The sequence below is a fragment of the Fundulus heteroclitus genome, chromosome 21, assembly GCF_011125445.2.
Source record: "Fundulus heteroclitus isolate FHET01 chromosome 21, MU-UCD_Fhet_4.1, whole genome shotgun sequence".
Lineage (NCBI taxonomy): Eukaryota > Metazoa > Chordata > Actinopteri > Cyprinodontiformes > Fundulidae > Fundulus > Fundulus heteroclitus.
In genome coordinates, this window is record NC_046381.1 from 34,946,006 (window position 1) to 34,964,722 (window position 18,717).

The 18,717-nt window shown below is 44.4% G+C and overlaps 1 protein-coding gene across 1 annotated transcript in view; it reads right to left on the minus strand.

Annotated features, from left to right (window-relative positions):
- olfm3a (olfactomedin 3a) overlaps window positions 1-16,726 on the minus strand; it is a 77,102-nt gene extending 60,376 nt beyond the window's left edge. The window contains exon 1 of the mRNA XM_036125383.1: window positions 16,412-16,726. Within this exon, the coding sequence (XP_035981276.1) occupies window positions 16,412-16,480 (69 nt within the window). The 5' untranslated portion in view covers window positions 16,481-16,726. The remainder of the gene's footprint in view (window positions 1-16,411) is intronic.
- Window positions 16,727-18,717: the final 1,991 nt, after the last annotated feature.

Here is an 18,717-nt window from a genome sequence, read left to right on the forward strand (position 1 = left end):
GCACAAACCTAGCCATAAGAGTCACAAAAAGAACACCATTGTTGTTAGAAAGGGATAAGAAACTTTGCTTGCAGTGTGGCACAAGTCATATAAGAGACATAGAACACATGAGGAAGAGATGCTCAGATCAGATCTGTACTTGTTAAGCTACATATATGCAGCACATCACCCCAAACACACTATTTCCAATAGAAATCTTCCAATACCGTTTTTTTAAGGCTGATACAATACCGATTATTTTGACACCAGGCAAACCGATACCCGCTATGTGGGGCCAATCCTTCCATTTACATGAGAAAAATTACACAATGATAACAAATGTTACACAAGTGTCAATTTAAATCAAAAAGGAAACATGAATTAAAAGGAGAATAGTTCCAGAGTTTTTGTAAACCTCTGGCCATATGTTGAAATCACACCAGTGTGGAAAAGCATTTGGAGGAAAACTCATTTTACATGTCAGGCATGTATGAGAAAGAACAAAAAGCTTCTAACTTGTGCAAAGCCCCTTTAAAAAACGCATAACATTAACAATGTAGAACATTTAAATATCCATCCATTCTCTGACTCGCTTATCCCTCATGAGGTCACGAGGGGTGCCGGTGCCTATCTCCAGCATTCAATGGGCGAGAGGCGGGGTACAGGTTGCCAGTCTGTCGCAGGGCAACATAGAGACAAGAAGGACAAACAACCATTTGCGCACACTTAAGGACAATTTAGAGAGACCAATTAACCTAACAGTAATGTTTCTGGACTGTGGGAGGAAACCGGAGTACCCGAAGAAAACCAAAGCATGCAACATGCATGCTTGAAAAAACATGCAAACTCCATGCAGGGAAGACCCAGGGTTGGACTTGAACCAGGAACCTTCTTGGTGCAAGGCAGCAGTGCTACCCACTACTCCACTGTACTGCCCCCATTTAACACACAACGATAAAAAATAAACAATTGTGTGTGCACTTCAGGTAGCAGCATGAGGCTTTTGTAGTGCAAATTACCTTCCTAATAACATTTGTAAACAGCAATATAACAACAAATTTTATAGAAATCTGAAAAATCTGAATCTTGGTGTTTTTTTTTTTACACCAGGTCATCAATGCAAATGACCTTCCTGAGAACATCTTCTGTTTGATTTATATATTATACTTATTTTCTCTACTTAAAAAAATGACCGTTTTATTATCCAATCCATTATGCTCTATCTGGCCTGAGGGAAACTGTCAAAGATGTACACACAGAGGAAGACACGCACACACGACTCTTCATGGCAATGCGCACTCACGCAGTTGTGGCAGATGGACAGCTGGAGATCAGACATGGGTTTTAAGACAGTGGGAAAGGAGTTCTATATCGACTCTAAGCGGCTCAACCACCATTTAAAAACCAACGTTGACACGCGGGTTTCAGGGAGTGAAAGTGAAAGTAAAAACCCCACACCGCTCGGCTCCTCCGCTCTCAGAGAGAAACTGAGCCATCCACTCCCGCTCACAGTGACAGAGGCAGACATTCAAAGGGCAAATACAGCTAAATTAGATGCTTGAAATAGAATTAAAGTTGAAAACTTACTCTTGTTGTTGTTGGAAATAAGTATTACAACATTACCAGCCGCTCTCTGCCAATATCAATACAGATACAAGACAAAAACGGAATTATAGGCCAATAATATCGCCCAGCCGATAATATCGGTTGACCTCTAATTTCCACCGTGGTAATTTGAGGTGGCAGAATCATGCTGTGGGGAAATGGTACAGAGAAGCTGTTCAGAGTGGGTGGGAAGATGTAGAGATATGCATGGTAGGGTTGTCAAAAATAACGATACGCCGAAAAGTACTGATACTCAAATGTTGTATCCGGATACAATACTAACTTGGCATGGTATCGATACTCAACCGCCCGTCGTGAGCGTAGCTGCAGGAAGGCATATGAGGTATGCAAAGGGAAACCCAAAGATCTCGACAAGCCTGTGTGCAAACATTGCTTTAAAGTGGTTGAAACAAAGTTAGCTAGCTAACATTACTCCAACATGTTGTTTTCCCTCTCAGTTCCAGAGTGAGGCAGAGAAAACGTGTCCTTCTGCTGCAACAATTAAGAAGAAGCACACACAGCCAACTCTTCTGCTCCTATTTGATAAGCAAAGAAAATATAACCCCAAGTCACCAGAAGCTGTGAAACTAAACAGTATCTTAAATGGTGGAAAAACCAAACAACTTCCTTCATGAAACCACTTTCACTGACTTCGTGTACACTGAAATCCCAGAGTTGTACAATACAACAAAACAAACATTCATGCAGCAGCTTCCAGGGAAACTATGTGTACAATTAACTTATGGACCAGCAGAGCTGCTGCCTCGTCTGCAACCCTGCAGTTTTTAACTGAGTCCTGGGACATGCAGAGCTGGTGTTTGAGCTGAGTTCAAAAACTCTTGTGTGCCTTAACACTTATGTGCCTTTGAGCCTTTTTTAAAGTGTAGCTGAGAAAACAGTATTTCAGTTGTGTCATATTCACTTTAACTGGTTGTTCTCTACCTGTATAGTTTAATACCTCAAAATATTGTTGTGATTGTGGTTTTGTTTTTGTGTTGTTACTAAAAATGTGCTAAAAATCTTGCAAGTGTTGCTAATTTTATTCTTGCAGTTAGCATTACCTCAGAAAACAAATTTTTGTTTGTTTTTTGTGTTTTTGCACTACCTCAGACACTAAAAGGATAATACCTCAATATTCATTTTTCATTTATTTTGACACTTATTTAACTAGCATCTGTGATTCTGTTGAGAAAGCATGTTCCATATCGAGATTGAAAAAGGTGAATTTTTTTTCATGTTAATAAAAAACTTTTTGCCTTTAATTATTTGTCATTTTTTATCCCCATGGTATTGAAAATGTTAACGAGTATCAACTATTTTCCTGGGAATCAATATCGAGTTTGAAATTTTAGTATCGTGACAATCCATGGTAATTCTGTAAGAAAACCTGTAAGAGTTTGAAAAGGACTTTAGAGGATCACCTTCCAGCCAGACATCAACTGCAAACAGAGTCAGAGCTAAAGGAATCGAGATCAAAGCATTTTTTTATATTAGAATTTACATGCCCTAAACCCAAATAAGAATCTGTAGAAAGACTTGAAATTACTTTTCACAAAAACTCTCGACCCATTCTGATTGAAACAGAGGTTTTTACAAAGAATAGCTGATAGTCCACATGTGCAAAGCATTTGTCCCAAAGAACACCACAGTTTTGAGGTTTGTATTTTCTATTTCACATTTTTTACATTTAGATTTGTTTGGTTAATCACATGAAATTTTGTCTCGTAATGAGACAAAAATATGAAAATGTCTAAATGGTCTGAGTACTTTTGGAATGTACTGTGTGATTTACACAGTGCACAAATATACTTAAAGTATATAATATAAAAATACATTTATAAAGTTTTGTGTTTTGGATTTTTCAAAACAAGTTGTGTAATAGTATGGCCATGCATTAACATACTACCACCAAGTCCCAAATTTATTATGTTACATTTCTCCATACCAAACATAAGTTAAAGAATGGAGAGAGAAACAATACAAGTGTATTTAAACTAGCATAAACTGAGAAATTCATAAATGGCATTTTTGAGAGAAAAATAGTGGTTGCTGGAAAAAGAAATTGCTCTTAAGGCGGAAGCAAAGTAAAAAAGCAGCCAAAAAAATTATGAAATTACAATATAATAAACAAATGGTAAGAGGATTATTTCACGATTAAAAAACATAATATAGGTGTCATGGTTTAAGTTGTCTGGCCTCTTTCTTGTTTTGTAGTTCACCCAGCTCTCCCTCCCACAGCCATTAGTCACACCTGTTGCTAATCAGTCAGATGCATTTCACCTCCATGTCTCCCTATTTAAGCCTCCCTCTGTCTCACTCTTGTGCCGGTCCGTCTTCTGAATCATCCACTCCATGCCAGTCCTCGTCCTCGCCTTGGAAGGTCGATTTCAGTTTTCAGATTTAAGGTTAGTTTGCCTCGTTGAAAGACTTTGTGCCTCACCGTTGTTCCTGGGAAGTTCTGCTCTGTGTTCTAGTGTCCCCAGTGATTTGCTAACCTGACTAGCCGCTCTGAGAAGGCTCTGCTCAGTGCCACTCCACTCAGCATTGTTGGACTCTCTCTCTCCTGGCCGTCAGCCCCTGCCTTCACCTGCACCCCTGAGCCGTTGTATTCCTGCACCTCTGGTTACATCTTCCATCAGTCATCAACCCTTCAATAAACCTCTCAAACTTTTGTCCTGTGTGTGTTCTGAGTTCATCAATAAACAAATCCTGACAGTACGGACCGGCCAAAGGATGAACTCAGACACCACATGGAACTTACCTCCAGGGGCTGACACCCCGGAGATCCGCGCATACCTGGACATGTGCGAACGCCTGAGGAAAGAGAGGTACGCCAGGATGGCTTCTGCCCAGGACCCTGCGCCGCCGATCAAGGCCGACTCCACTCCCCAGGTGTTCTACGTGGGCGTTGTTGCCGCTACCCCAGGGCACGAGAAGAGAAGCCGCAGATCCCTTCATCGCCTATGTCATCACCTCTATGACTCGCAGCTGGCTCCCCGAGTAAAGCTCAATGTTCCATCCATCAGAGCCCCACATGTCGAGGAGGACCAGCTGTGGAGCTTCTATTACGGTGACCGGGACGACCTTCTTCCCCGTGGGCCTGCAGCCACCCCTCTGACAGCCTCTGTACCCCCGTCTGGCTCCTCCCGGCTAGGACGCCGGGCACTCCGACGCTTTAAGGCCTCCGAAGACTCGCTTCCGCTCAGGTCCCGTGAGGGGGTTCAGGAGGACCCGCCCTCTGAAGCCTGTAGCCCGGCAGCGTCCGAGGTAGCTGAAGAAATGGTTCCGCCTCCACCCGAAAACTCCGCTCTGCCGGCCGCTGAAAGCTCCGCTCCGCCGGCCGACGTAGGCTCCGCTCTGCCGGCCACCGTAAGCTCCGCTCCGCCGGCCGACGTAGGCTCCGCTCTGCCGGCCACCGTAAGCTCCGCTCTGCCGGCCACCGTAGGCTCCGCTCTGCCGGCCTCTGAAGGCTTCGCTCCGCCGGCCTCTGAAGGCTCCGCTCCGCCGGCCGACGTAAGCTCCGCTCTGCCGGCCACCGCAAGCTTCGCTCTGCCGGCCTCTGAAGGCTTCGATCTGCCGGCCGCTGAAAGCTCCGCTCCGCCGGCCGACGCAGATCAGCCCGAGGCCTCCGAGGAAGCCGCCCTGCCTCAGGCCGAGGCCTCCGAGGGAGCCGCCCTGCCTCAGGCCGAGGCCTCCGAGGGAGCCGCCCTGCCTCAGGCCGAGGCCTCCGAGGGAGCCGCCCTGCCTCAGGCCGAGGCCTCCGAGGGAGCCGCCCTGCCTCAGGCCGAGGCCTCCGAGGGAGCCGCCCTGCCTCAGGCCGAGGCCTCCGAGGGAGCCGCCCTGCCTCAGGCCGAGGCCTCCGAGGGAGCCGCCCTGCCTCAGGCCGAGGCCTCCGAGGGAGTAGTTTCGCCTCAGGCCGAGGCCTCCGAGGGAGTAGTTTCGCCTCAGGATGAGGCCTCCGAGGGAGTAGTTTCGCCTCAGGATGAGGCCTCCGAGGGAGTAGTTTCGCCTCAGGATGAGGCCTCCGAGGGAGTAGTTTCGCCTCAGGATGAGGCCTCCGAGGGATTAGTTTCACCTCAGGATGAGGCCTCCGAGGGAGTAGTTTCGCCTCAGGATGAGGCCTCCGAGGGAGTAGTTTCGCCTCAGGATGAGGCCTTAGTTGATGCTACTCCTATTTCTAGTTCGTCGTGCCGGGGTCGTCCTCCACGACGCCCGCACCAGACTTTCCTGTTCGGCCGGAGCCAAAGACTGCGGACTCCGGGCCGCTCGACTTTGCCTCGTCGGGGCCGCCCACCACGGCGACCGCCTCTGACTTTTCTGTTCGGCCGGAGCTGCCGACCGCGGTCTCCAGGCCGCTTGACTTTGCCTCGTCGGGGCCGCCCACCACGGCGACCGCCTCTGACTTTTCTGTTCGGCCGGAGCTGCCGACCGCGGTCTCCAGGCCGCTTGACTTTGCCTCGTCGGGGCCGCCCTCCTCGAGGGCTTGGTCGGGCAATGCTGCTCCGCCGCCTGCCTCGTCCAGGACGACCTCCACGAGAACTCTTGCGGCTTAGCAGCCGTCTTTGCCTACGCCCTTAAGGCCAGTGCTTTCTGTTTTATTTTGTTAAGCTCGGCTTTAGTTTTGAGTGATTTAGAATTCCTCAGTTTAGAATTATTTAGGGGGTTCTTTGTTTTCTTAGAGTTCTTAGTCTCTGTTTTGCTTTGATTTTTCCTGCTCTGTTTAGGAGTCTAGATTTTGCCTTAGTTTTCTAGGTTTGCTTAGCTTTGTCATTTTAGCTTTAGCTCTCTGGTTGTCACGTTAGTGTACTTGTTCAAGTCCTAGTTTTTCTTGTTTTTTCCTTTTTAGTTGTAGTTAGCTTTAGTTTCATTTTCTGCTTTGGTGTTTTGACTTTATGTTTTGCCTTAGTTTTTCTTTGTGGTGTTATCCCTACTCTAGTTTTGCCTTATTTTCTAGTTCTTGGTTTGATTCTTTATTTTGTCCTGCGCTCTTAGTTTCCAGCGCTCCTTAGGTCTTAGTACTCACTTAGATTTCTGACCCCTGGCCCTGAGCTGTTTCATGCTCCTTAGCTTTGGCTGGTTCGAGCTTCCTTGGTTTTTGTTTTGGCCTCTTAGTTCCTTAGTCCCCTGGTGTGTTAGGACGCCTTCTGTTTCTCGGTTCTCTGGCGTGTTAGGACGCCCTCTGTTTCTCGGTTCTCTGGCGTGTTAGGACGCCCTCTGATTCTCGGTTCCCCGGCGTGTTAGGACGCCCTCTGATTTTCGGTTCCCCTGGCGTATTAGGACGCCCTCTGTTTCTCGGTTCCCTGGCGTGTTAGAACGCCTTTGTATCCTGGTTTTTAGATTTCAGGGCTCCCCTGGTGTGTGTTAGGACGCCCTTTGTTCTCGGTTCCCCGGCGTGTTAGGACGCCCTCTGACTCTTGGTTCCCCGGCATGTTAGGATGCCCTCGGCTCCCCGGCGTGTTAGTACGCCCTCCGTTCTTGTTCCCTGGCGTTTAGATGTTCCTGCTTCCTTCACGCCCCGGCGTTCTCTTTCCTTGCGCCCCGGCGTTTTCCTCGCGTCCCGGTGTTTTCTTTCCTCGCGCCCCGGCGTTCTCCCCACGCCCCGGCGTTCTCTTTCCCAAGCCCCGGCGTTTCCCTCACGCCCCGGCGGGTTTTCCCCTGGCGTTTCTGTACACCAGTCGTGTTCCAGCAGGAGTTGTTGAGCCTTGGTGTTTTCGTACGCTTGTTCTTCCCTCTGGCGTTGTCGTACGCTTGTTCTTCCCTCTGGCGTTGTCGTACGCTTGTTCTTCCCTGTGGCGTTTTCGTACGCCTATATTTTCCCCTTGGCGCTGTCATGCGTCTGTTTTGCCTCGGCGTTTCCCTCACGCCCCGGCAAACTTCTCCCTTACGCCCCGGCGGTTCCCTCACGCCCCGGCAATCTCGTCCCTTGGGCCCCAGCGCTTCTCTCACGCTCCAGCGTTGTGTTTCCTTGGCGTTTCCACACGCCGGTTCCTTGGCGTTTTCACACGCCCGTTTCTTGGCGTTTTCGCACGCCCGTTCCTTTCCCCCGGTGTCTCTGTACGTTAGTTGTGCTCCAGTGTTTTCTTGCGCTGTTGAGCTCTAACGTGTCAGTCCGCCTGTTCTTTCCCCCTTGGCGTTTCATACGCCCGTTCCTTCCGTAGGCATTTCTGTACGCCCGTTGCCTTCCTTAGCGCTGCCGTTGGTCCGTCCCTTCCCTTTGGCGCTGTCGTGCGCCCGTTCCTTCCCTTTGGCGCTGTCGTGCGCCCGTTCCTTCCCTTTTGGCACTGTCGTGCGCCCGTTCCTTCCCTGTGGCGCTGTGTCGCGCCCGTTCCTTCCCTTTGGCGCTGTATCGCGCCCATTCCTTCCCTTTGGCGCTGTGTTGCGCCCGTTCATTCCCTTTGGCGCTGTGTCGCGCCCGTTCCTTCCCTTTGGCGCTGTGTCGCGCCCGTTCCTTCCCTTTGGCGCTGTGTAGCGCTCGCTCTTTCCCCCGGCGCTGTCAAGCGCTCACTCTTTCCCCCGGCGCTGTCAAGCGCTCACTCTTTCCCCCGGCGCTGTCAAGCGCTCGTGCCTTTTCCTGATGTGCCGCGCACTGGTTGTGGTCTGGCACGTCAGTGTTCTCTAGTTCCTTGGTTCCCCAGTGTTCCTTAGTTCCTTGGTTCCCCAGTGTTCTCTAGCCCCTTGGTTTCCCCAGGGTTTTCTAACCCCTTGGTTTCCCAGTGTTCTTGACCTTTTGGTTCCTTGGTTTCTTGTTTTGACTCGTGCCCACCGTCCTGAGACCCCCTCCCCCCACCCAGGGTAAGAGGTTCTGAGCCGTCCGGTGTTCGGCCTTGAGGGGGGGGTAGTGTCATGGTTTAAGTTGTCTGGCCTCTTTCTTGTTTTGTAGTTCACCCAGCTCTCCCTCCCACAGCCATTAGTCACACCTGTTGCTAATCAGTCAGATGCATTTCACCTCCATGTCTCCCTATTTAAGCCTCCCTCTGTCTCACTCTTGTGCCGGTCCGTCTTCTGAATCATCCACTCCATGCCAGTCCTCGTCCTCGCCTTGGAAGGTCGATTTCAGTTTTCAGATTTAAGGTTAGTTTGCCTCGTTGAAAGACTTTGTGCCTCACCGTTGTTCCTGGGAAGTTCTGCTCTGTGTTCTAGTGTCCCCAGTGATTTGCTAACCTGACTAGCCGCTCTGAGAAGGCTCTGCTCAGTGCCACTCCACTCAGCATTGTTGGACTCTCTCTCTCCTGGCCGTCAGCCCCTGCCTTCACCTGCACCCCTGAGCCGTTGTATTCCTGCACCTCTGGTTACATCTTCCATCAGTCATCAACCCTTCAATAAACCTCTCAAACTTTTGTCCTGTGTGTGTTCTGAGTTCATCAATAAACAAATCCTGACAATAGGACATCACATAAACATGCCATATGATCTGAAGTACAAAAAGAAAGAACGTTACATATTAATACAGCTGTCACAAAGTTTCCTGTCTTGCCATGTATTGTCACATCTAGATACTCATGTGTCACGCAAGTCTAAAAGTGAGAAAATGAAGTGGATCCTTTCAGGTATTTGGCATACGTGTGTCACTTTTTATGCACCTCCTGTTTGAATAGTGCATATGTAATGGGATCAGAAGTGTGGCATTCCTAGTGTTCAACAGCGTCAGGACACCTGAATGAAGTTGCCACAAGCGCATGCTCTAAATTTTACAAAAAAGGACTTTGTAAGAGAGAACACTGCTTCTGCGCATTTGAGATGCTTATTCAGTGTGTTTCTGTGCCAAAAACAGAAATCACTGAACAGTAGAGGGTAGAGTCATCGTAAAAGACCAGTCAATGATGCCTATTCCACAAGCTTCGTGGGCTTGAGCCACAAGCATTTTATGTTGCTGCGCTTGCTAAATCCACAGCAATGGCTACAAATTCCACCAGATGTGTCTGTAAAGCAAGTGGTTTCTCTTTGGCGGGAGATCCAAATCATCAGAATCCCTGCTGTGGAATGATGGCATGATGGAATTGCTCTCTCATGATACTTGTTCTGGCCAATTCTGAGCATTCAGAATTGGCCAGAACCAGCCATGTGTGTGTGCCAAGTTTCAATATGTAAATTAAAAAAATGTTAGTGCTGTAATGCGCAGCAAATATTTAGATTTTTACTACTGACATTTTAAAAATAATAATACAAATTTAAAGGCAAGGCATTAAAGGTCAACGATTCCAGTGCCCTTAACTTTACCCAACTTAGACAAAAATGCTGTTTATGCTTAAGGTTCTTTTGGTGCCAGTTTGTCCTGCAAATGTTTTTATCTGCGCAGAGGATATTAAAGTATACTGTAAATGTCCTTCAAAAGTCACACACAAATGGCGAAGTCAAATCCAGAAGTCTTTTCTTTCATTATCTTTAAGCTATGGTGGCTCTGTCAAATGTTTTCGCAGTAAAAATAATAATTTTAAATTATTGACATGTTTTATTTGAGTTAAGTATTTTGAAGAAGGTTGACCCTTGAAGACATAACCTTAGCCCTTAATTAATCTGTTTAAAATGTGGCCAGTGAAACACAAATTATTTTTTTGTTTTGTTTTTTGCAGCAAAAAACATTACAAACCTCAGACAAATCTTTATCCATCTTTATCTTCCGCTTATCCGACATTGGGTTGCAGGGGCAACAGGTCCAGGAGGGAACCCAAGACATCCCTCTTCCCAGCAACATACTCCAGCTCATTCTGGAGGACACCAAAGCCTTCCCAGGCCAGACGGGATATCTAGTCCCTTCAGCAAGTTCTGGATCTTCCCTGAGGTCTCCTCCCAGTGGGATGTGCCACGGAAACCTCCAAAGGAAGGTACTCAGGGGGCATCCTGATCAAAGGCCTAAATCACTTCAGCCGACTCCCTTCAGTGCAGAGGAGCAGTGGCTCTACGTTGAGTTCCCCATGGATAGCAGAGCTCCGTACCCTATCTCTAAGGCTGAGTCCAGCCACCCTCTGAAGGAATCTAACTTTGGCCACTTGTATCTTGTACCTCATGACCATAGGGGAGGGTCAGAATGTAGATGGACTGGCAAACATTGCTTTATGCCTCCGCTCTGTCTTCACCACAACAGACCGGAGTAGCACCAGTTTGTCTGTCTATCTCTTGTTCCATCCTATCATCACTTGTGAACTAGACAACAATATACTTTTTCCAGCGAAGAACCACGGCCTCTGACTTTGAAGGAGCTGACTCTCATCCCTGCCGCTTCAGATTCAGCATCGAACCGCGCCAGTGCAAGCTGGAGATCATTCCCTGAAGAAGCCAACAGGACCACATGATCTACAAATATCCTGAGGTTCCCAAACCAGACATCCTCTTCTCCACGACCACGCCTTGAGAGCTCGTCCATGAACACCACCAACAGGATATGTGCCAGCGGGCAGCCCTGGCAGAGTCCAACACTCACTGGGAACACTTGATGTTAACACTTTATGTTCAGTTAACACATAAAAAGGTGTTCATATAAAATTATATAAAAACTTTGGCACTCAAGCTGCTGGATTTTACCATCTGAGTAAAACAGCATTGGTAAGGCTGGCTTACATAGTGAAAAAATTATGTATGCTGCATTATTGAATACTTAGGAAGATAATTCCAAAACATTATTTAATGAACAAAGCTTATCTTCCCACGCCATTGAGATGCAAGGTAGATATGCAGTGATGTTGTAGTGGTTTGACAAAGTAATCAACAAGCATTCAACATATCTTTTGCATAAGGAACCTGTAAAATACGCAGTATAAGAAATTGTTTTGATCTCGCTTTACTTTGCTGCACAAAGGTCATGTTAGCATGAACCTATTGATTATATATTGTGCATAATAATAACCATATTTCTCTTTCTAGAAGTTAAAGGTCAGAAGGAAGATTCTGCTAGTCTGTGAAAAATCTGCCAAAGGAAAGCATCTCTAACCCAGCAAAAAATAAAATAAAATACAATAACAGATGAATTAATTCTGATCTGAATGAATTAATGATTTGTACTTTACTTCAGCCCTTCCACACAAAACTCAAAGTCATCATTAGGGCAGAAGTAATTTATTCTGTCACATTTGAAAAAAAGAATGCTTTGGTGTAAAAAGCTAATTCTGCTTTCTGTGTATTTGTCTGTGACATGCATGAGTTAATGAAATCACAACAGTCACTAGAATAGGGCTGATCAGCTGGTAGAGGTAAACTATGGAGGAGAAATTTCATCAGATATTCTAAAACATGTGAGTTTGATTTGAACTGGAAGATTTTATTCCCTAACATGTCCCTTCTGGCAATGCTGCACTAAGAATTGCTATCTTAATGCCAAAGAGAGCCCAACAGATTTACTTTCACAAGAGGAGCATTACTGCTTTGGCTATAATCCTCCGCTTGATACTCTTGCAAAGAAACTTTATTGGACATCATTTTGGCATTATTTCAAATTCAATGGACACAAAAAACCGAAACGAGAAAGAAGGGAAGGGAGAATGGTGAGTTAAAACATTAAAAGGGAGAGATGGTGATAACAGTAGAGTAGAGGAAAAAGAGAGTGCAAGATAAAATGGCCCGAGTCTGCTTCTACACCTGCAGAAAACGAGACCAAGAGAAAAAGTATCAAAGGTACAAACAACCAACACCTTTGATAGCATCACTGAAAAAATAAGCAGTATTATTTAATGCAAGATGTATTTAGTGGCACCCAAAGCTAACTATAAGGGTTCATCTTTATAGACGTGTATCTGTGGGGGTTTGTGAGAGTGCGCTTTTATATGTAAGGTTTCTCCATAAGAAAAATGCTCAATAGAGGTTGCGAGAAGCCAAAGACTTGCCCTCCTTGGCGCCAAGGCAGACACCAGGGAAACCATATAGTCCAGAGCCCCAGACATCTGAAAGGGCCCCCAGTGCATGGGAGCCAAAGAAGGACCAGCACAGGGAAAGCTGCCTCCCCTATCCCATTGAGGAGCAGAACACCCGAGCCACACACTGAGACCAGGGCCGTCCGACCCTAAACTGGGAAAACCGGGTCCATACCCTGGGTAAATGCTTAGAAGAAATCAATGCATGGATGTGCCAACATTTTCTACAATTGAAAAAAAACAAAAATTTAAATAAGAATTTTTTAACCAATGAAGGAGCGATCAACAGTTAGTACACAGCTTCAGTTGCTTAACCTAGTAAATACTAATCACGTATCAGTATTTACTAAAGTGGATCAGACAACTGCAGCTGATCCAGAACGCTGCTTCCCGCGTCCTCACTAAGACTAAGAAAGTAGAGCACATCACCCCAGTTCTAAAGTCCTTACACTGGCTCCCTGTATCTCAGAGAATAGACTTTAAAATACTTCTGTTAGTCTATAAATCCCTAAATGGCACCTAAATACATCACAGAATTGTTATCAGTGTATCAACTTTCCAGACCACTAAGGTCTTCTGGCTCCAGCCTACTCTGCATACCTAGAACCAGAACCAAACACGGAGAACTTTTCTTATATCTTGCCCTGCTGCTACTATTCCACTGCAATGTACTTTCCTTTGCATGTTCTCTTTTCTTATGTTGTGTTCACGTGCAGCACTTTGAATTGTCTTGCTACCGAAATGTGCTCTACAAATAAACTTGCCTTGCCATTGTTCTCTTGTATTGCTGTCAGGCAATAATAACTTGGCATGGTTATTGCCATTGTTCTCTTATTGCCCAAATATTTTTGAAAAGCTGTAAAGAATAAAAGCAAACTGAAAAACTGACCATGACACGTTGCTCTAAAGATAAAAATTTTAAAAATTCAGAAGTGAACTTTATAGACTGTACAGAAAGGTGTGATCATTAGCTTTAAAAATGTGCTTAACAGTTGTGATACTGTAAAATGAGAGAAAAACAACAATACCAAATAGTGATGCCATGACACAAGATCTGACAATTAATGAAACATCATAATTCATATTAATGACACAACAACGGGGATCTTTTTTCTAGTGAACCCACTCATGTTCTGAGATGACCTTGTAGTCACACTCACCTTTCCCAACTTTAATAAAACCAGTGGAACCACACAGAACATTTTTTTTATTGCAATTAAGCAGCCAGTTAAGTTTTTTTTGTCATAACCTTGACTTTAGACCCTATTAACATTATCTTTCTCCTCTAACCTCATGTCTTCTAGGTGCAGGAGTATTATGTGTGCAAGTAAAACATTAATTGTAGTCATAATGATAATAGTAACTGGGTCCCATTAGCAGTCACTGTGTAACTATCTGACTGGCACAGACGATAGGCGAAAACATCTCCATGCAATTATTTCGTCTTCTACAAAAAGCTCTTAAGGGATCTTTTATGAATACAACCGCAGCAATAGCTGCCAAACTGAATCACCACAACAAAGCAAAATCCATACCATTAGCTGTACATATGCTGGCTTTATTGCAGAAAGCGGGTAGTTAAAAGGTTCTCCCAAAGTTGCTAAACTAAAGCTTGTGGATGGACTGCGGGGGTCGTTCTGGGGCATTCGCAAACACATACAGTTAAATGCCAAGAAGTAATGACTGCCACTCCTGAACAAAGCCTCCTGTAGCAGGTCTGACAGCCCCGAGACTGACAGCTTAATCATTTCCAGCTCGGTATAATACCATGAAAGGTTTGTCTTCCTAGATAAATCGAAAACACTGAGGCTGAAAGGCTGAAGCAATTTGCATGCAGCTCCTGATAAAATAATGTCTCCTTTTTGCATTAATGGCAACTTGGCAATTATTATCAGAAGCCGATGAAAGATAAAAAAAAAAAAAAATACTTTTTAGAACTAACAATATGCACACAGATAATTGCACAGGGATTATTCATGGAAAGTAATTCCATGATTCTTTGTGAATTGATTACTTGATAAACCCTTCTAAAATACAAGATCTAAATTCGTTCTACAACCACCAGGCAGTAACAGGTGGAAATGCACCAATCAGTTGGCTAGAGATCATAATTCACTCTGATCTGGAACAGTGGGTCAAACGCTACAAATCAGCCCCCCCCCCCCCCCCCCCCCCCCCTATTTGTGTAAATAATAAAAACTGAGAACTCCATTTCCAGTTTCCATTTCTGGTCAATAAACACATTTCCACTTCCAGCCGACCAACAGCAGATATTTTGATGTACCTTTCGAAAAACAAGAATCGAATGAAAGTTTGGAATATATCCTGTGATACATTTTTATAATTCATCTATCTTGTCATTTCTTCTTTTTTTTCCATTGGATTCCATCAAAGAACTTGCAGCATTTTCTTTTCTCTTTTCAGTGTTTTTCTTTATCCTTGCATCATTTTTTTTTTAATTGGCAGCCTGATCAGTGCGTCTGTGGAGATGACAAGTGAAATAATTTGTAACAAAATAATAATAAAAACAGCCCTGCACTGAAACCTGTCTTATTTCTTAACAAATGACAAAGCATAAGCTGACTAAAAAAAACTGGCACTGACTGATATCCCCTTGGCTCAGTGATTGATTAATCCCTTGTTTCTAAAATCAAAAGAATTTCATTTTACTGCACGAATAAGCAACTGCATCTGCGCAGGAGGTTTACACTCGGAGCAGAAAAGGTTTAGAAAACTGCCTGTGGATTATTTTGAAGGCTCCCCTATTTTCTGCAAAGGCAGACAAGTAATGCAATGATGTCTCAGCACCACAGAGTGGGCAGCACCGTCACCACTATCACCACAGAGAGACCCTCATCCCCAAGCAGCCCACTGTTCCGCACCTTTATCACCCGTGACTTCATCCATGACTTTATCCTTGCCATGAACTGAACATGCATCTCTATTGCTTGCAATAGAGAAGAAGAAAAAAAACGCTCAAGGTGAGGCTCGAACAATAAGCCAGACTCTTGGCAGGAGTAGCATTGAAGCCAAACAAAAAAGGCTGAATGTGCTTTTTGTGCAGGGTGCTGAGGTTATGACACAGAGACATGACTGTGCAGAGAGTATACACACAAGCCACATAAGGTCCAAGCACATCGTACAGACAAACAGTGGAATTAATGCTAAATTACTGAAAGCTGTGGCTGCCACAGATTCCCAGTAAAAGTCCAAACAGACTGCATGTCATAAGGCAATGTTTTATATACGAGAGCAAACAATTGTTAGGAGCTTATTTTTCTTTGATATTACAAATAAAACCCATCTGTAACTCTGATTACAGCTGTAATCAAATGAAGATGGGCGTAAAGTCTTGATCATATAAAACAAAATCATTTTACCTACTTGTATAAATTATGGTATAAATGAATGTCTTGTAACATAAATGAGGATAGAAAATATTAAAGTGTTTGAATCTATAATATCAATTAACAATTGTACCTTTACTTTCATCTTTACCGACATGTTTAGCAGTATAGAGGTTATGTTGGAAGCTGGAGCATCACCGTTGATGAAAGCAGCCATAGTTGACGTGCTTGTTGCATATGCTTCTCCTAAGTGCATTCTGGCATATTTAGTTCTCACAGAAATATAAGAATCGCGGAGTTAGAGCGCGTTTTGTAGAACAGAATAGAATCCATATTCTTTGATGCCGATTTTCCAACTTTAAATCAACCCGTATGGTAGATTAAAAGAGGTATTGACAACAAACAAAAAAACGCTCCTTTTATTTTTTTATCAATCAGATTGCCTTCTGTGATGGTAAAACAGAGGACATTATATTATATCAGGAGTTTTCAGAGTAAAATCCATATAAAGAAACAAGAACGACGCATCTGCAAAAAATCAAACTACAAAAAAAATAAATGGTACATATGTGCGGCATAGCAGCGTTCTTCAGGAGGGAACAAGTATGGAGAAAGATGGGAATGAATGAGCAAACTCACCATGGATGGATAGAGTCCGAACGCGGTGAGGGAAAGGAGCGGGTACAGGACGCTCAGAAGGACCCGCATGCTGACTGACTCCGGGCGGCCACTTTCCTCCGCGGAGCCTCGGTCCCTGAACGCGGAGCTGCTGCCTCGCAGCGTCTCTGGCTTTACGGCTGGGGGACTGCAGAGGGAGAGCTCTGACAGCGGTACGGCAGCCACGCGTTCAGCGGCATCACACCCACCGTTCCCCGGTGCTCTGGCTGGGGGCAGCGCCGAGGAGGAGGGGGGGGGAAAAAAGAAAAAGTTTGGAGCAGAGGAGAAATATTTAAATATTTCAGTCCTTATATAGACTGCAGAGGAGGCGCACCAAGTGACTTCACCTGATTGGATTAGAGATCTATCTATCTATCTATCTATCTATCTATCTATCTATCTATCTATCTATCTATCTATCTATCTATCTATCTATCTATCTATCTATCTATCTATCTATCTATCTATCTATCTATCTATCTATCTATCTATCTATCTATCTATCTAATGCATACACACACACACACACACATATATATATGTGTATATATTATATATTAGATTATATTCTCAATAACTGTTTACAACATGCTGACTTTTACACGGGTTCTGATCTGTTCATGAATCTTTTACAGCCTCTCAGATGCTAGGGTACAGTTTTCACACACAGTAGCTACTTCGATATACTGCTGTAGCTACTATCATGCATATTGCATATTATCTCACATTGTTCTGTAAATAGGCCGGTGTTTTCCCACTGTTTAACTGGAATATTGGATCTTTTTACCTGAGTATGCCATATTGTTCATCATTACAATATTTACTCTGGTATTTATTTTCCATTTTTATTTTTGGCCTCCCTGAGAAGCTCATCCTCTGTTGCTTTAGAGCTGACTAATTAGATAAGCTTGTTTTTTTTTCCAGGAGGGAGAGAGAAAGAGAGAGAGAGAAGTTCTGTGGTACCGGGCGCTGTATGTGTGGACTATTTATGAAAACTTTCTCTTCCAAATATCTTAATGAGCTAAATGAATTCATCGTCCCTATTTGGATTCAACAGAGAAGCAGCAGAAATATTTTCCATTGACTGCTCTCAGGCATGATAAGAGGGACAAATCATCCCTATCATTTTCTGTCGGGTAACTAATCCCAGGGTAGGGCACCCAGGTTTCCATATGCATTTCAATATTTCAATGCTCCCTGCTGGGATCATATAGCAGTTACCATTTTGTTCACAAGGGTTAAAACACGTGATGCCACACCTGTGGTCAAGCAGCAACAAACATAACCTGACCGCAACGAGTTCTGACCAGCAGCAGGTCTCAGAACAAGTAGCTCTAACATTAACATCTTTACCAGCTAATCCTTTTATTTTTTTACAGGCCCCATCTCCTGGTTATTATCAGCATAATATATCCACCAACTCTTCCCCTCTCTAAATATCAGGACCAGCCATGAAACTAAAAATAACATCAATGTGTACTTTGATAGCTTATCTTTGATCAACATTTTCTAAGGCAGTCATTTGTTTGGAGAAAGCCAAAATGCATTATACTTTACCTGCAAGATGAAGTACAGATATTGATACACAGTAGATACTTGTGTATGGAGCTAAAACAGGCTAATCATTTTAATAGGTGCTCATCATCGAAATATTCTGCATAAATACATTGAAATGTGCATGAGAGGCATGTACATTTTTTGTTTCATGTCGTGTTTTTGTTTTGTAAGTGCCTTCTCTTTTCTGAGTCGATCTTCCGTTCCCCTCACACGGCAAATCCTTATCTTTGAATCATCTCTCCTGCATTCTATGAGCTGTTCAGCTACTTTAATATATTTGCTCATAACTGGTCTTTACATTTAAGTTGGTCTCTGTCTGATCCCAACTTCCAGCCTGTTATATTTTTTTGTTGTTGTTGCATTCTACTGACTTAATTCCACACTGAAATTTATAATAACTCAGCTTTCACTTGTACCCACTCCTCCTTCGAAGGGTTTTGGGGTGTGGGCTGGTGCCACTCTCCGGTGGTAACTGGGCGAGAGGCGGAGTGCACCCTGGACAGGTCGCCAGTTCATTATTGGCTAACACAGAGACACACGGGACCATGCACATACGCACACATTCCAAAAAGAAAATTAAAGAGGAGGAAGAGAGAACCCATGCATGCACATAGAGAACATGCATGAAGACCCTAGTTCAGGATATGAACCCTGGATGTTCTTAAAGCAAAGCAACACTACAAACAACTGAACCAACACGCACTGCAACCACACTGCAAAAGCAGAACTAA